This window comes from Gallus gallus, chromosome 8 (genome assembly GCF_016699485.2).
Source record: "Gallus gallus isolate bGalGal1 chromosome 8, bGalGal1.mat.broiler.GRCg7b, whole genome shotgun sequence".
Classification (NCBI taxonomy): domain Eukaryota; kingdom Metazoa; phylum Chordata; class Aves; order Galliformes; family Phasianidae; genus Gallus; species Gallus gallus.
The window spans coordinates 19,907,983-19,927,111 of NC_052539.1; the positions used below are offsets into that span (position 1 = coordinate 19,907,983).

General features: G+C 40.8%; 1 protein-coding gene across 17 annotated transcripts in view; it reads left to right on the plus strand.

Annotated features, from left to right (window-relative positions):
* Window positions 1-19,129, plus strand: part of ST3GAL3 (ST3 beta-galactoside alpha-2,3-sialyltransferase 3) — a 150,686-nt gene that overhangs the window by 38,287 nt on the left and 93,270 nt on the right. For all 17 annotated transcript variants that reach the window (XM_015290987.4, XM_015290989.4, XM_004936701.5 and 14 more), the window contains one exon: window positions 4,617-4,659. In XM_015290987.4, the coding sequence (XP_015146473.1) occupies window positions 4,617-4,659 (43 nt within the window). The remainder of the gene's footprint in view (window positions 1-4,616; window positions 4,660-19,129) is intronic.

The window sequence follows — 19,129 nt, forward strand, 5'->3', positions numbered from 1 at the left end:
CTCAGTTCATTTCCTTCTGTCCCTTACAGTTCTTTTTTTTTTTTTTTTCTTTTGTAGTTACTCAGTCTCAGGAAATAATGCTTTCATCGGGAAGATGTTTCCCTGAACAGGTTAGAGTGAAAATCCTAAGGAAAGGATGCAACGTTAAGCCCTCGTTTGTCTATTGTTGCTCATTAGTCCCGAGCAGTATTTTTTTAACCCCAAAAGAAAACTTTTCCTCCTTCCCTTGCAGTTGATCCGTTGCATATGACCTTTTCTCATCAATTCATTCTTGTTTCTTGAGGTCTAGCAGAATTGCAGCTGAACTTTCGTCACTGTCCATATGTGCTTTCTTCATCCAAGGTCAACGTGAGGTGTTGGACCCTTTTTCATTGCAGGATCAGTCATGTTACCTGGCCTTTGCCACAGATGTAGAGCATGTGAACGGTGACCAAGGCTTAGTTCAGCTCAAGGCCTCGATTCCACCGAGACCAAAGTGCACTGGGCAGGATGAGAGGTGTTGGGGTGGTCTGAGCTGTTCTTCAAGCACTTCTGTCTCCCGAGTGTCGTACAGATTCCTTTGGTGAGCACAAGCATCTTGAATAAAACAGCTGCAATTGAACTTTCTGCCTTCCCTCCTCTATTTGCATTACAGGAGAGACCTAATGCTGCACCTAGCCCATCTTTTTAAGAAGTTTAAATTAATTTTCTGCTTTTATAGGCAAAGTTATTTGTACCTTGACGCTAAATAGCTGAGTGCTACAGGGACAGTGCTCAAGTGTCGGTGAAATCATTTACAGTGGTTTGGAAGGATAAAACCAGTGAGCCAAGTTAATGCCTGGAATGTTGATTTCAATTAGTAGCATAAGTGGAAAATTTTGCACGTTTTGCATGCATATAGTATAGCTATGTGGTTACAGATGCAAAATGCAAATTGAAAACTTGATTGATATCAAAGCCTTCTGGCTTTTTGGGTGGTCTGTATGGAGTTTCTAGACATTTGACATTGCATTTCTTACTCGCTGCCTGGTACTCACATTTCTGTTGGATACTTGGAAGAAATTTTCGTGTTAATGCAAGCATGGAATTTGGCACACAATTATCATCATTTGTAGGAACTGCTAAGGTTTGGGTGTACTTCTGTTCATATAACTCTTATTACATACTTTATAATAAAATTGTTGTCAGTTATTGTTATTCAGTGCTGATCTTCCTGGAAGTGTGGACATGCATTTTATTTCTGACCTAAGCAGACCTCTTACTCATATGGGCATGTGATGAAACCTACTCCCTGTGTTCATTTGTTTCTGTGCTTCTGTACTCCACTTTGTCAGCTGAGATCTGCAGCTTCCTAGCACAAGTGAAGAAGTGTCCTCAGATCTCCTTGTTCTCTTGTGATACTGTGATTTTTGTCACTCATAGGATTTACAGGCTCAGCCTCATGGGCTGAGAAGGTGCAGTCTTGTTCTAACTCATCCACGATGTTCTTCTTGTGGGAGGGCCAATGTCACACCTCGGTAACGTGCTTGTCAGGGCTGAGTTAGTTGGAGATGCTGGAGCATTTCTGTCTCATACTCTCTGGTTGTATTTTCCGTTTTCTTCTAGTAGTCTTTATCCCACTGCAAAGGAGGAGGAAATGAAGAAGAATATAAAATAATATTGTTGCCTATCAGCTAGCTAACTTGGTGAGTAAGGCTTTAAACAAGGTGACGAGAGGTGGCAGAGACCTTCAGGTTAGGATATGCGTAAGTGCCAAGGCAGGCTCTTGCAGATGTTGTTTCCATGGGAGGGAAGGATGGGAGTGGGGCTGTCCCCTTCCCCTAACATCTGTTATCATCACACCCTGATCATACTGTATTTTCAATTCCGTTGTAGTTTGATTTAGTGGGTCTGTGTTTTATTGTGTTTTAAATTACACGCATAACTCCAGACAAGAATTGCCTGTTCCTGCAGCTGGGCTATGTGCATTTTGGCTTTTTCCATGTATTTGGGTTTTTATCGGTCTTTTGCGATTCCAGACCACTTCCTGCCAGCACATGAACTGTACCTCTATGTGCTGCAGTCACTAGGAACACAAGAGCCAAAAGGGACGTAGCCAAATGGCACTGGGCATCTGCAACAGCTGATTTATGTTAAAAATGAAGCTAACTTCGAATCTATAAGTTCCAGGCTCCTAATGTTTTTCTTTGAGGAGAAGCAACATGTGGTGGAGATGCCTTTCCCAGCCAACAGTGATGCCACGACTTCACAGAATTACTAAATGGCCTAGGTTGGAAAGGACTTTCAAGACCATCTAGTTCCAACCCCTCTTCCATGGACAGGGTTGCCAACCACTAGGTCAGGCTGCCCAGGAAAAGATCAGGTTGTGAGTGTGCAGTGGCCGGTGGTGAGGGCAGTGTTCCTTTGCCTGCCTCAGTTTGCACCACTCTCCAGCATGGGGCAGGAGGGGCTTGTGCTTCTGGGTCTGGTGTTACAGCTTGAAAGGACAGACTGTGTTCTACTGGAAGTAAACAGTGCACCTATGCCTCTGCTTTGTTTTCTTATGGTTGGTACTTAATCTTGGAAAGTGACTTTTTAAGATAGATGACATAATTTTGCAAGATTATTCTGTGTCTCTGTTAGCATAGCCATCGCTGAACGTAGAATCATGTGATCAGTAAGGTTGGAAAAGACCATTGAGATCATCCAGCCCACCCCACCATGCCCACTGACCACGTCCCTCAGTGCCACATCCACATGATTCTTGAACACCCCCAGGGACAGTGACTCCACCACCTCCCTGGGCAGCTGTGCCACTGCATCACTGCTATTTTTGAGAAGAAATTTTTTTCTAATGTCCAACCTGAACCTCCCCTGGCACAACTGAAGACCATTACATCAAAAGTAAAAACTTTAAACCGAGGGATAGCAAAGAGCAAGCAACAAAGAAAAGGTAAATCGTATGGAAGGTTGAAGTGGGTATATGTCAGCTGTCTGTAGAATTTAGTATGTGTTTGTTTTCTGGTGCTTTGGTTGCAGAGCTTATAAAATGCTGAGTTAGCAGAAAGCCAGGATGCTGTTGTAGTTACGAGGTGATGTATCTCTTATTGCATTTCCTCTATTTGTGTTTCCTGTTGGGAAGAAGGGAATGTTAGCTGGAGTTGGGGTAAGAATGATGACAGGTTTGCCATTGATTTTTTTTCCTTTGTTAAAAATAAATAAATAAAATAAATCTCTGTTGCTATTTGCACAGATGGGTGTTTTTGGAAGGAGGAAGGGTTAATAAAAATGGAAAGCACGATTTTTCCCAGACGTTCCTTCAGAGGAGGTAGGATTGGACAGGAAATGATTTCTTGTAGGAGGAGTAAGGTGGGAGTAAACTGGGAGGAAGGCAACGCTTGGGGGCAACACAACTTTCAGGATGTGGGAACTGGAGGAGGGAGGCACAGGTGCATTTCTCACGTTGGGTACAGCGGGGATGGTGGGTGGCACAGCAGGTGCTGGCAGGGAATGGATGGGACGTGCCGAGGTTGAGTGCACGTGTTCTGCAGCTTCTGTTAGCTGAGTTAGGTGATATGTGATCCTTCCCTTAAATCTGGAATTAAATCTTAACAGATCTGAAACCAATGGCGCAGATTCTACTGACCTGTCCAGAGAAATCATTTTGTCTTTGATACACGGCTAGGCTTTCCCCTTCTGCCAGTAAGTGATGGCACGGAGAGCTTGTGGGTAAACTTCTGCAGCAGAAATTCCTGTGTTGTTTCATGAGGAACACAAACCTCTATTTCCACTGTACTCTTCCTAAAAGAATATGAGCATTTCTTTTATTTGTCGGTCTGTTTTGTTATGTTTTTTAATACATCTCGAGTGCTAGGGGGATTATCTGTTACTTTCATGTTAATTTTTATCTTGCTGTAGTGAGACCCAGCGGTCCTCAGTGTGCGGAGTCCCTGGAGCATACATAACCTGATAGAAGGATGCTGCACCTTTCTGGTTTTGTGTGCCTCTCATGTGAATTCTCAAAGCTGAATCTATTGTACAGAGTACTCGATTTAAAGATGACTGTGTATTGTGCTGAATGCAAAGCTTACTTTATACAGGAGTTACAGAAACCAACTTTTCACCCTGAATATCTCTGACTGTTCCCTCTTGGAGCCTGTAGCACAGGCTGTGACTTTGCAGTTTCTGTTGAACAACATCACCTGAGCATGATGCGTTTTTTTCCTCTCTGTGTGGCCCTGTCTTGAAGAAGGGTGCTTGATTGTGAAATCTTGTGTTGGAACGTGCAAGGAATCAAAAAACATTTGAGAGATCCACTGCTTTAGGACCTAGAAGGAGTATTTGCCATAAAATTCCAGGCTTTGCTTTGCTATTTTGACGACAGAAATGACCAGAATTAACTGAAATATCTAAGTTAATCATGGCCCAAATGCTGTAATATTTGCTGGAGATTCAGCAACGATAGCTTGGGAATACTTTTATGTAACAATAATCTGTTATAGCAGCTGCTAGCAACTGGAAATTCTAATACATCTATTTTCAGTTAGAAATAATTATTGCCCTTCTGTAAAGACACGCTGCTATTTTGTTTGGGTGCCTTTTGGGAAGGAGGCAGTTGCAGTTTTTATGATACTGTGTTCCTTGCTTTTGTTTTCCAGAGTATGACAAACTGGGCTTTCTCCTGAACCTGGACTCAAAATTGTGAGTACAACTCTATCTTCTTTGTTTCTGTAGTTACGAATCTCTGTTGCAAGCAACTTTTATGTCACTTGGGTGGTTGGCTCACTGGAGTGTATGGGACTGCCACGTCCTATGGCAGCCAGGCAATTAGGGCTTCATGGCTTACACTGTGCAGGCTGCCTTGGATTGAGGTTTGCTATCATTAACTTCTTAATGACTGATTAAGAAGCTATGAATGTTCATGTGAAGCCATGCATGCCAGTCTGCTCGAAGTGTCCCATCCTAGGCAGGCATCTTCTGTCTGTCCTCTACAGTTTACTAGAGGTGTTTAGAACTTTATGATTCCTTTCCATTTGTTTCTTTAAAAAATGGGTACTACTGTTTTTGTTTCTAAAATGGGCCTCAATAGGAGTTAGCAGGAGTGGCAGAAGAAGACAGAAGTGCTGAAGGATGATGTTCTTTGTGGTTTTTGCCATGATCCGTCAAATTGAACTGAACTTCCTAACACTAGGGGTCACCAGTGACTCTGTTTCTGAGGTCAATAGACAGAAGTTTTGACATCAGGAGCAAAAAGACTGAGAAACTTGACTCTACTGCCTAAATGACATTGAGGCAATCCGTGGCTTTTAATGACTTGAGGATGCATCACCCATACTATGGATCACGTTTATATAGAAAACATTCTTAATAATTAAGGAGTTTCACTGTACTCAATGGGTGTAACATCGAAGTTTTGAGTTTAGTGACGAGGGTAAGTGACTTCTGAATGAACATTTTGGTGTTGGTAAGAGAAAAATGGCCTTGGGCTTTTATTGGTCTGGTTATTCTTATTTTTGGTAACGACTGATGTATTGAAAATGCAACTCAGTGACTTCCCTCACACTTTTGATACTCTGGGTTTGGATATCATCAGCCTGTGCTGTGTCTAAGCTACGGTTACTGTTGTTCCTTCTCTGTTTCTTCTGCCTGCACTGTCCTGTTCTGTGTTACTTCTAACAAGTCTCACTGAGCCTTCCTTAACTTCATACCTCTGTTACAATCTTTCTTCTCTTCTTTGCTGACTTCTCTGCTTAGCTTACAGCTCTTTGAGATGCAGCCTGTTCCTTCTTACACTTCAGCACGAGGCCAAGTGAGGTTTTTACCTGCTGGAGGGCTTCCAAAATCTAAATATCTCTATGAGAAAAAAACCTCCCTGTGATAAAGACTGTCTGTTATCTTCGATTAAAAACTGAAAGATTTTTGTGGACTGTCACATAGGTGAAAACACATAGGCTTAGGCTGGTGGATTTTTGTTTTTCTTCTTCTTTGGAAGTGAATATGGCCCTTCTTTGGGAGTGAACCTGCTGACCTGCAGAGATGCCTTCCAAGCAGAATCGTGCTGATCATTTTCACTAGCAAGAGAGCTAGAGAAAAACTGAAAACACCATAAATACAACACTAAATAGATGTCAAATGAAAAGTGGGTGGTAGAAGATGAAGCACGGAGGAATTTGCTTTTATTCCACGAGTTCACCATGTGGTCATGATACCAATTGCATTTTTGAAGTATGTACTTGAAAGTCAGGAACATAACAGTTAACAACGTGTTATCGCTTTCTATGACTTTTACTCAAGATCATGCTGTGGCAGAAGGACTTTCTGGTTAACAACGACTTACTCAGAGATTTAAAAGGGATAATAAGTTCTGCACTGATGACTTTATTGGCAGAAATAATTCAATTATGTCTGTTGTGATATAATCGTTCTGGTGGAATTTTGCCATAGATCATAATTTTATAGAGTTCACTTAATTGACAGCATGTGAGAACGTTGTGTGACTTGAAGCACTGGGGGCAACAATTAGTTTTCTCTCCTTTTTTTTTTTTTTTTTTTTGATCTTTTAATCTTTCCTTTGTTCCAAATCTGCTCCTGGCTGGTTGTGTTACCTAATATCATTTAAACTAATGACTTGGAGGAGAGTAACACTTTCCACAAAGATGGATTTGCAATAAAACTTCAGTGCTTCGACCTGCCTTTTAAATCACATTATATAGAGGAAAGCATTTGACAGAAATAAATAGTAATATGTTCATTTGCTTTTGCATCTTTCATTTTTCATTTATTACTGCTTCAGTGTCCTTTACCTTGTGGGTACCTAAGGCACGCTATTGAGATACAGTGCATTTTGTCATGGTTACAGCAACGTAATGGTTCTGTTCAGTGGCTTTCTTTGAGTTTGTGGATGTGGTAAGGAAGAGAGATTTATTTGCTTTGGAAAGAAAGTGTCAGAAATACTACATATGTTTTCTTAAGTGTTTGTCTGATGCCTGCCTTGCTATGGCATTGGGGATCCCAGCTGCTGTTGGCCAGGAATCTCACCTGGAAGGGGATGGGAAGTTCTTAAGAAGTGGAAAAGATGGGTTCTGACCAGAAGTCTTGTTGCTCTGAGCTTGTCAAGAGAATGTCAAGAAGACAGCTGCTTCCTTTCTGCTGCCCATCCTTAGGCTAACTCTACATTGGGAAGCCCTTTCCCTTCTAAAAGGGAGGGTAGTATCCAGGTAGGGGTTGGTAGCGAACTGCTGGATGAATGGAAAGCTGCAGACATCTGCAGGCAGGATAGTTTCTGAAGTAGTTTTTTTCATAGTCAAAATGAGCCATGAAGCCCCAGGATGGGGAGAAGCTCCATGAAGGACCAGATTAGTAAAAAGATGTATTGCAAAAGGAACTGAACTTCTAGTTTTGTTTGCACCAGCCATAGCATCATTGCCAAAACTAGAATACCAAACCCAAAGATGCTCAAAGTACACAAACAGGCTGATGGAATCTTTCTGTCCCAGGTGAAGCAGTTTCCCAAGCAGCAGAGCCGCATACCATTTTTAAAAGCTTTAAATCCAATATTTACTGGTTGTGTAGGGAAATGCACTTATATAGAAATAAATACATTACAATTCACAGGTTTTAATCCTTTTAGGGGTGACTGGTTTCTGAACAACCTAGGGCCATCAGTCATGTTAGTGAGTCAGCCAGAGGATTACTGGGTGCCACCAAGATTTGCAGTTGCTTTCTAACATCTGTGCTTGGCAAAAGGGCTGCGTGCTTTTAGTACTATTAAATATTTGTATTGTAGGAGTTCTTTGAGGCTGGCCAGGTCCAAGAAACGAGAGTCTCATTCACTGTGGGCTCTGAGTCACGCTCTGAGCAGGTTCTATATTTGCACTGTGTGGAAGGAGAGAGCTGCAGGAGGATCAGTGTATGATCATAAGTTAATTATAGATGGTGTCTTAATGCTCATTTAGTGACGCCTGGCTTAAGATTATGTGGTCCTTCTTTGGTTTATCACTTTTTGTATTTGGTTTAATGCCGGTAATGGTTACTTTAAGTATGCCTTGGCATGTTACAAATGTAGATTTACTTGCTATGGCACTTGGAAAGATCTTTTTTTGTTGTAGACTGTGTGATCTATGGGCTGTTCCCTTGCGTTGTTGCCCACGTGCTTCTGTACTTGCTTTGCATGCCTGCATGCCATTCTGTTACTCAGTGCGATGGAAGCCAGCGTCTGGTCACACTGCCACTTCTGCCCTCATCTCAACTTCATCCTTCTGAAGCTGCTTTCAGATATACTTTATCCAGAAGAAAGCCCACCCTGGGTGATGGCTGTTCTCTCCACCTGCTGCCATAGTCAGCTCTCAGCGTTAAAATCTCAGCTGATGAATGGTGGAGGAAGCATCCCAGGCTTTGATTTTTTTGGGGGGGTAAGAATTACTTCCTGAGTGCAAATGTCTTGCAAGTGATAGAGAATAGAATGTGCTTGATCTTACTGCTGGCAATTGGGACCACTGGAAGTAAAAAAAAAAAAAAAAAAAAAAAAAAAAAAAAAAAAAAAAAAAAAAAAGTATTCAGTTAGATAGTGGATGTTATAATGTATTAATTTGAGAAGGTTCACTTTGATAATAGGTAGAATCACAAGGAAAAGAAAATAGCCCCTCCCAATCAGAAAAATGGTTGAGATAGTTATGGCTGATCACAGTAACATAACGCTGACATACCTAATAGATTGTGTTCTTACAGTATGTGGTATACAGTTTATACTGCCTAGTCCTGGGATTTGTAGATGATAATTCAAGTGAACATTCTTTTCCAGTGTGCTCTGTGCACAGTGGTATCTTGTGATACCATTCACATGTTTTTCCAATACTACAGATTGGAGAGGTGCAACAAAATGTTTTGAATATTTGTGATAATTTCCAGGTTATCCTCAAAAGCAGAAGACAAAGAAACGGAGTCTTTTGTAAAATAAATAAATAAAAACGAAAGCCAGAAATAACAACCTTCACCCTGCAAACTCAAATGAAACTTAATCTGGTCTTTGAAAAGACCGTAAAAATGGAGGGAGTTGGGGCTGGGGGAAAGCACAGATTACTTCTGTTTGTTGAAATTTCTTTCCTTCAGAGCTTTAATAATGAAGAAGTGAAATAGAGCCCCTTCCCCTCATTTTGTTTCTAGGGTGAGAGGTTGCTTTGGAAGTTCATGTGCGTCTGTGCGTGCAACCTCTCCAACCAGCACTGTAAAAATAAGCCATAAACTTGTTGGAATGCTGGGCTTTCGCTGTGCCCGGTGCTGGGGGATTTCTTTGTGCCCGGTTCCCCTTCCCATTTATCTGTATGCATTTCTGCAGTCCTAGGTGTGGGGGAAAAACCGAGTGAGCAGTCACCAGTGAGGGTGATGGGTGCATTCTGCCGACCACTGAGTGTCCCTTTGCTGCTTCTGAAAGATTATTTCAAGACTTAACATACTGCACAGCGTTGGTATTTTCCTGACACTCAGTTATTTATTTCCTCTTCATTTCAGATTTTTTCCTTGACTTTCAATTAGTGTCCTTCTATTTAATCTCTTCCAATCTGTACTAGTTGTTGGAGCATTTCAACTATTTTAAAATGAATCCTAGCTATTCACAGTGATTCAGTCATTGGACTTGTTGTTCACCACATCAAACTTGCCATGTGTGGTTGGGATCTAACTGCTCTCCCAGTTTTTTTGTTTGTTCTTCTTAGCTCATTTCATTTCCATTTCAATTTTGGTACTTTGGAATTCTCGTATGAATTCCTAACATGTGTCTCTTTTATCCGACTTTGGGATTCTTGTATTAGATGCAACGTCAGGAGATGAAGAAAATTGTAGAAGTCAGAATTACAGATATAACTGAATCATTACTTGGTTTGCTACGTGCAAGCAAAGTTAAGAACTTAACATTTGGTCCTTTTCAAAGAGCCTGTTTCCTGAAGCTGGAAGTAATTATGAACCAAACTATGTGGGAAAAGAATGTACAGCAAAAACCATGAATGGCTGGGCATTGCTTTGAGCAATGTGCCCCAATAAGTTCATAAGGAAGAAAGTTTTGTAAGAAAGAAAGGAAAACGTTCACAGAAAACCAGTTTTTTTACCTAGAGGTTATGTGAAAACAATGACAGTGTATTTACAGAAAAGGTCGAAGTGTTCAGTAAATACACGGGCTCTTGTTCTGGTTGGATGGGAAAAAAGTGCTTTCCTCAGCAACAAGGAGAAGGACAACAGCAATTCAAGCAGCAGGTACCTAAATGTTTGTGCTCTAACATTGTTATGTCTGGGCAACATTTTTGCTAAAGTCTTTAAAGAAGTAGCTGAGGACTTCTTGGACTGCTCAGGACGATTAATAAATCTTCCAGCTTGAAGGGAACTCCATATTCTTGGCAGAAAATTGATATACAGATATTTTACAGGCAAAAAATGATGACTCCATAAGCTCTTCAGCACTTCTTTTTTTTTTTTTTAATTCTGAGCCCAACAATGATGGCCAATATGAATTTCCACACACACACACACACAAAAAAGCATAACATGTAGTTCAAATTAGTATACATTTCTTGTTTGTTGGATGGACTCATTCTTCAGGTGAACATCCACAGAGATAACCGGTAGGCATGAGATTGGTTCTTTCTTGATGTATGTTCATCTTAGGGACTGGGTCTGCAAATTTCATTCTTTCAACTAGCCAGACTGGTTGCATTAAAGCTGGGAAGCCTACAGAGAAAAGTCTCAGTTCTTTTTTTCCCTCGCTACCTGTGACATGGAACACTTAACTGTGTAGTTTATTAGTGCAGTAGTATTAATCTGACAGAGTGTAATTTGTTTTTCAGGGTGTGTGCGATTACGATTAGTTAACTTTACAAACTTCTGTTCAGTGTTGTTTGAACAAATGTTTTTGAAGTTGTTGCTGTCTCAGAAGTGTAAACTTACTTTAGATGCCACACTGAATTCAGGAACCTCCTATAAGCTCACAAATGGCCAGGAGTTTTCCTATTTCTTTATTCGCTTGGAATAACATTGTATAATAAACCACATTTCATGTTCTTCCTCCAGAAATCTTCTAGACCTCAGAGAACAGACCAATTCAACCAATTACTTTTGGCCAACTTCTGGCCTGGCTGCTGAATATCTTCCTGCTGAGGCATTCTTACTCTCAGGATATGTTTTGAAAGTTGAATAAATGCATGTGACTCTAATGGATTGGGCTGTCTATGCATAGATCATTCCCAAAACTCAGAAAGGTAAAGAAGTTAAACATTCTAGGCTAAGATTGTTAAGGGAGTGTCCCATTCAAAATCCGATCAGTTAATACAGCTTATTGCAAGGAGTAGATTTTCCATAGGACCTGGGATTTGCCCTGGGAAGTGTTTTGGGGAATCCTCATCTGCCCTCCCTGAAAGGCTGACTGGAAATCGTGTGTATTCTGTTAAGGGAATGCTCTAATGTTTATCAAGCCTGCCTCTCCAGCATGTCGCTCCGCAAAGCACTCTTGCTGTGGTATCTAGACACGCTTTAGTGTCAGCTCATCATTTGTATTTTTGTGTCTGGCAGTGAGGAGGCTTTATGAATGGGGTGAATGGGAAGAGACAGCTTTACTCAATCTGCCTCTGAATTTGTCTTCCGCTTTGCAGCAGCGTGACCAGATATGTCAAAGCTGTGCTGTGTGTATGTGCTAAAAATTAAATGTTAAGAATATGTAGCAGATCATCAAGGCAGGGGGTGGCTTGGTAGAACAAACACGCAGAGATTTCTTGCATGTTGCACTTTGTAGCTTTCCTCTTCTGAAGACATCAGCATGGTACTTAGATTACTTGGTGCGTGTTTGAGTCCATGACATGTCTTTGATACAGGTGAGTGAAGACAGCTTTTCTTGAAATCACTTCAGAAAGAAGAGTGCAAAAAATTCAGGGCCCCATGACTAAATATAGCATTTTGTAGAACTATGGCTAAACTGCATTCCCCAATTGTGAGGTCGTCTCTCCATGCTATCTAAAGTAATTATTCACTGATGAGCTTTTTTCCCCTCTTCATTTCAATCCAGACCAGGAAAGAAAAAGAAAAAAAATAAAAATATTTCTTCTTATTCTTTGTTTAAGAGGAATTGGTTCTTTATTCCAGGTCATTCAAATAAAAGTTTAGAGAGCAATCTTTGTTGCTCTCTAAAAAAAGTATATGGATTTGCTACCATGTAGCTGGGAGATTCTTCCAAGTGGGACTTATTTCTCTAGGGCTTGGTTTGTACCAGCTGCATCTGAAATACGAGGGCATAGAATATGCATAGAATAGGGAATAGAATCACCACAACTTTGGTGATTCTGTGATTCTATGATCTAAGAGGTCTTTTTCAACCTAAATGGTTCCATGATTCTGTGATTCTGTTCTATGAAATTTTTTGGAAGTGGAATTTGGTGATTAAAACCTTAGTTTAACTGATTTCCTCATTTGGCAGTTAAAACTGCTAACCCACTGAGTTTTGACAGTCAAATCTACTAAACTGTAGTATCCACAAACTTAAAACTGTGATTTCAGCTGTGATGCTTCAGGAAGCTTTAATCTTTTCTTTTCCAGCTCTAGGCTTTGGGAAGGTATCTTTGTTTTCAGAGGTACTGGCGCCTAAGAGCAGGGGATTACTGTATTCTAATTGGATTGAGTTATTAATTTTCATCCCCGTAGCACTTCTTGGTCTTTCCTGGACCTCCACTGCTGCATTCATATGAAAACACTGTTCCTGATCCAAAGAAAGCACTGCCTGCTTGTAGATGTAACAGATGAGGAGTGGTGATGAAGACTGAGAGTTATAGCAGTAAAATTATGACATTCAAATTTATCTTCTTGAATTCCTTCAGCTGGGCAAAAATGGTGAGCTTTTTTTTATTTTCCATCCAACTTTTAATTGGCTCATCTTTTATGGCCATTGTGCAAAATGTGAGTTTTTAGAGGCATTTAAGTGGAGGACTCCAGCATTTAACTTGCTGAAGTTTTGCAAACTGCATGTTCTGATATTAGGGAGTGTTATCATTGCAGAGTTTGGAGGAAATTGAGACTCTACTCTTTAGACATCTATTTCAGAGAGCAATTTATGTAGGAATCTCTTTGCTTGCTGAGTCCATTTGAATAGAATTCTGTTGTTTTCTCTCTGCAGCTATTCTTAAAGGTGAGCTGTAGCAGAAGCAGAAATGGATTAAAAAAAAAGAGAGAAAATATGTTAAGAAAAACCCAACAAAACAAACAAAAAAAGGAAATCGGGAGATCAGGAAATCAGTGTTTATTACTCAATTTGTTGAGGAGCTTGCTGCATAAAGCCGCACGCAAAACATGCCATGGACTTCTCTTGGATCTTTACCTGCATTCTTTGACTCCAGTTTTATAAACTCACCCTTTGATTTATTCACTGGCTGAAAAACTCCTTTCTAGCTTGACTGTTTCTGACTCTTGTCTGCATGGACATATTGGGTTTTTTTGGAGCTGATAAAAGGTTATTTATCCAGAAGCCCCAGGCAGGCTACTGGATTCTGCAGCTGTAAGAGATGATGCTGTGATCCAGACCTTTCTGAAAAATGAATGACTTGTTGCTGTGTTTCTTAAGGTGTTTATGTATTTAGCACTGTTGAGACGCACAGAATTGCAGAGGTTGGAAGGGACCTCAAGAGATCACCGAGTCCAGTCCCCTGCTAAGGCAGCAGGTACCCTACAGTATGTCACAGAGATCTCATCTGAGATTCCTCCTTCTGCCTAGTGATCTAATTCCAGGATGGGATTGTCTTTTTATGTCAAAGATACGGAATGGAATTCAGTAAGGAATTAGGATCCTCGCACCTGTTTTATGAATGACTCTTTATGACTCTTGTGTTTGTGCAAAGATGGCATTTCACAAAGGGTGGATGACATTGCTGTTTATGTTAGTGGTATTTTGCTTTCAGTGTCCCTCTGTCTAGTGGGTATTTCCCAAAGATAGCGCTGATGTTGTGTCTTGCCTTCATCTAGGGCAAAGTAGATGAGCTGTGGGTTTTGGTGGAATGCCTTTAAAATGTTGTTTTCCTGAGACAGTTTAATGTAACCTAATCTTCTTCAGCTGGTGTTCTTGAATAGGCCAAATAAATAAATAAATGTACTTGCTGGTGAGCTGTGCTGTTAAGAAATTAGTTTCACAGAAAGCCACAGTTCTTGGTGGAGAAGCAGAACAGGACATTTTTTTTAGTGTGCATCATATCTTTTTTAGAAAGAGGGATTTGAACCATCTCTCCTCCTATTCAGTCATACAATCTCCTTGAAGAATTTGCTTACATACTGAAGTAACATTTGAAAATATTTACATCTGTTTAGCTGGCTGTAGTGATAGATGCATTTCCTGTCTCTTTCAGTGTAAGCATTCTGCTTTTCCTCTTCTTTCTATCTCCTCATTCCTTCTTTTTGTTTGTTTAGTTTTTCCTCAGCTGGACTAGAAAAACAGCAAGTGTCACATGATCCATCCATGTAATCCTTTTCGAACCAAAGTTTGGAAACTTTTAACAGAGCCATAATCAGAGTTCCTCAAACTTCTGCTTGTTTCCTAAACCGTGCTGCCCTCCTGTTGAATAGGGAGCGATAGGAAGGTCTATCAGCTCCCCTTCCTTCCTTAATGCCTTGAGCCCAAGGAAATGCCACTTGTCAAAATGACATGATGATCATGGCTCTGCTTATAGAACTCTGATGTGCAAACATGCTTTTCGGTCCCCAGATGTTACTGGTGCAGGGGAATTGACTGCTGTGTATGTTAAACCTGCTCGTTATTGCTAATGACCTCTCTTCCTCTGTGACTCAATATTAGCTGAAGGAATGTAAAGGAAGCTGCATCCCCAGCCCTGCTGAGGGTGTCCTCCCTTGCCTTTACTTGAACAGTAATGCTTGCCACGAGGCTGGCAATCTATAATGGAAGAGCTGATGGCACACTTGCTTTCTTAGGCTGTATCTTCACTAATGTCTTGGTTTGGAGCAGCCCTGTAATTTTGGAACAAATTCCATGCTGTACTGTGCGCTAATTGATTTCATAAGCTGGTCCTGACAGATAGCTCTGGACATATCTAGGAGTAAGTAAACTGACAGCTGTATTCCAAGTGCCTATGAAAATACACTGATATTTAAATGGGACATAAGGGTCCATAGGAATACTTCTGGCCAACGTTGTGCCATGTCTGTGATGGATGCAGCTTGCCCAGGGAACCTGACTGAAAATCCTATTTGAGGTAAAATGCTCTGAACCCAAAGGGTTGTGTGGATATGGGATTCTCAGCGTGAACTGCTTCTCTGCCCTTTTTATGTGATGTGCCCTTTTTATGCCAATTCTTTATCAGCTGTTCTCTTTGTAAATCTGTTATAGTGGTATAAGACTCAAGTTATTTTGGACCACAGAGAGAGAAACCTCAGCGCGAAGGGTTAGCATGTTGCTGAAGAACTCCTTTTCCTTGTTTCATATATATACCAGTACATATATCTTGTGCGCAAGAGTTAAACAGGAAAGTTGGTCTCAAGCAGATGAGGTTTTTCACTTTTCACTATTCACAATTTAAAGCCCGTGTGGAAGATGAGGCAAAATGTATCTCTTAATTGAATATTACAAAATCCAGTTTATGTGAGCTTAATTGCAGACTCTTTTTTTTTTTAGTAGTTCAAACACAGAGTTTTTAATACTCATATCTTTTTTTTAAATGAACTTAGATTCCAGCCCAATGAAGATGACATGCTGTCTCTGATCAGGACATGATGAAGGAATTAACCATGGTGACACTTTCATATTTGAGATTAAAAGATGACACACATCTGCCAAATTCAAGAGCAGAAGGAAAAATCTTGTTCCTCTTTCTAATCCTCTGAAAGCAGCTGGATTTTTAACTTATCCAAATTGTGAAATTTTGTTAAGATTGATGGTCACATAACAGTGTAGAGAAACAGAAAATTTTAAGGAGGAATTCAGGATGTGTGCTAGTCTCATAGGAAAAAAAGTTAGGGGGAAAAAAAAAGAATGAGTGTAGTTTCCTTTTACTGGAAAGAAGCCAATTGCTCTCCTTTAACATCACCCTCATGCAGGCACTTGTTTAAAAAACGCAGATGTTTACACTTACTGACTATGAATTGTTTCCTTCATTCATTCCTGAGAAATGTATCTTGCTGGGCTTTTTTCCCTGCACAAAGCCTGAAGAAAATGTGAGGGTCCGTGGTGCTGTCTGATGGCTTGCTTTCTGCCATATCCACCAGCTCCTCAACTGCCTTCGCTCACCTGATGCTCTTACTGTAAATGAGGAGCACGAGAATCAGGAGTTGGAATCGGTGTGCTTGGACTTAGAAATCCTTAGAGAGGATTTCTACCCTTCTTCAGCAGCGGTCGTGGTGGCCATGGCTCACCCACTCCAACTGCTTCTGTGGCATTGGGCCCTCCTTTGATGCCAGCCACAGTAAGAGAGCTAGCGTGTTGAAGCCGTTTACTTGTAAAGCACTAAGGAAGGAATATTGTTTGGTTTGGTATGTAGTTCTTGGCCCCTCTGCTGTAAGCAGCAAGCAGGATTATAAATGAAGAATCAAGCATAAGCTCCTGTAATGCCATGCACCATGTTTTGATTTAGAAATAAGAAGCATAATCACAAAAGTAGCAGTGTGCAGCAGTGTAGTAAGTACATCATCATCAACTGTGGGAGATGCTTATTCATGCATTTTAGTTCTGCATCCTATTTTTGTTACAGAACTGGGTACTTGCCAACAGGCAGAGTGACTTTGGAAGGCTGCATTTGTTTGTTTGGGACTGTGTAGGTCCCTCCCTCATACCTGCACCTTGGGGTGCTTCATGCCGGATGTTCTGCAGGCTAATTTATACAAGTGCAATCTGTGAGATCATGGAATCATAAAGGTCAGAAAGATGCTAAGGTCATCTCATCCAACCATCAGCCCGTTCCTGTGATGGCTCTAAGCCATGTCCCTCACTGCCACATTACCACAGTTCTTGAACACCTCCAGGGACGATGGCTCTATCACCAACCTGGGCTGCCTGTGCCAATGCAGTACAGCTCTTTCAGAGAAGAAATCTTCCCTAATATCCAACTTAAACCTCCCATGGTGCAACTTAAGATGTTAGTTTGGATAACTTCATGAAGTAGCAGAATGGTAGGCATCAAGGCTGTATGCGGCCTAATTCCTAATGTTTGGCTTTGAGTTGTAGACTAATATAGGCTCATCATTACGAGCATACTAGCAATGACAGTGTAGCCTCAATGTGTAATCTGAAGATTATTTAAAGCACAGAGTGCCAGTTTATCATTTTCTGTACCCTTCTGGCTTAATGTGTGACTAGCAGAAAGGACCTGGACATACAAGGTGGCAGCTACAATGGGCATCCGAGAAGCATTCTGCCTCTGGCTGCCTGGGTTATGGACTTCACTGCATCCAAGCAGTGTGAGCAACTCAGCCCTCAGGCTCCGAGCATTTTGTGGGCTCTGTGATGGACAGCTCCACCATCAGTATGCTGCACTGTGCTGATCGTGTGTGTGGGGCTTTCAGCCCACCATTCTACAGAAACACCATGATGGGCATCTGAGTGACATCTTAATTTGATAATGAAAGCACCATTAAGTCAGAAAAGAGAAAAATGCCTATGCTTGTGGCATAAGGTATTCTGTGTGACCACTGAGGTTGTCTGAGAAAGGCCTGCTGTTGAAATAGTTATACAAGTTTGCCAGCAATGACTCACTGTCGTGGTGGCTATGGATAAATTCCAGTTGCTTTGAGCTTGTTTTTGAAGATTTTGGTATTAAGGGTTTCTGTATTTTCCTTAAGCCAGAAAAATCCAGCAACACTTAAGTTTGCTTAATAAAAGATTAAAATTTCCCCCATTTCTTTATCTCTGAAATGCTAACGTGCTGCAGCAGGCTGTGATCTGTACCCCATGCTGTTCCTTTGGATCACATCAGAAGGGGATGTATTTTAGCACTATTAAAAGTTCTGTCTATTCTGTTTTGTCAACAACACCTTTCCTTCCTGTGCCTATTTATGAAGAGATCCCAACTGGAATCTGAACAGATAGTTCACCACATGTCTTTGGGATCCAGCTTTCCAGATGCTCACTTCTTAGATACTTTCTCATTTAGAGATGCGTATTACAATGTGACCTGTGGAAGGTGAACAAGTAGGTTGGTGTCCTAGGCAATATTTGTATGTTTGTCTATATATATATATATATATATACGGGGGGGGGGGGGGGAGAGAGAGATAAATATAATCTTTGCTGTAAGTAAATGACAGTATAACTAGCAGATTGTTCTGTCCATCCTATGGATGAGGATTTGCAATAGTAAAAGGTGATATTATTTGACCGAAGTTACATGCAAAATCTGTGACAGAATTAGAGTTGGGTCTATGTTACCATAAGTTTCTTCCTGTACTTTTCATCTACAAAAGTCTTAACAAATGAAATACTTACAGTAACTTTTTATTTTCTCTAGCTTGTATCCTTTTCCAGCTGTTGAATGCTTAGAGTTTTATTCATCAGAAATAGTCTATTCTTTATAGATTTAGGAGGTTGTAGTATATGTGCCTGACTGTAAATGAACTCTCCGTACCTTGATCGTCCACTTGGGACTGGCCATGATCTCTTGGGAAGTGACCTCAGTACCAGTACAAGAAGGGGAGTTACTGCCTGTTCAGCGTGGAGTTATTGACATTCATATACAAAATTTGGCCAGCCAGGGTTCTGTTTGTACTACTGCTCACAGTCCCTCCAGGACCCTGTGCAGTGCAGCTTTGTATTGTTTACTCAAAATGCTCCGAATCCATGCCCATTACCTCTAGCAGTAGTTGGCGAGCCAACAGATGTTGGTGATGCCTACAAAAAAAAAAAAGCACTATTGCATTAATAACGGGCTGTACAAAATTGCTTTTGTGGATCTATTTCGCAATATCTGAACAAACAAATTATTATTTTTTTTTCCCAGGTCACTCATTAGGTCTGTAGTAATATCTTAAATATATTTCCTTGAGTTGCTGAATGCTGAACAGGCCTTGTTTCTGTACAACAGCTAAATGGAGAAAAATATATATTCTGTGCTTGGCCCTGAAACTGCTAGCTAAGCTGAATTATTGGGCTCATCTCAACAGAACAACAGCAATGTTGTCTGTCCCAAATGCTGAATGCATCCCTTGATGACAG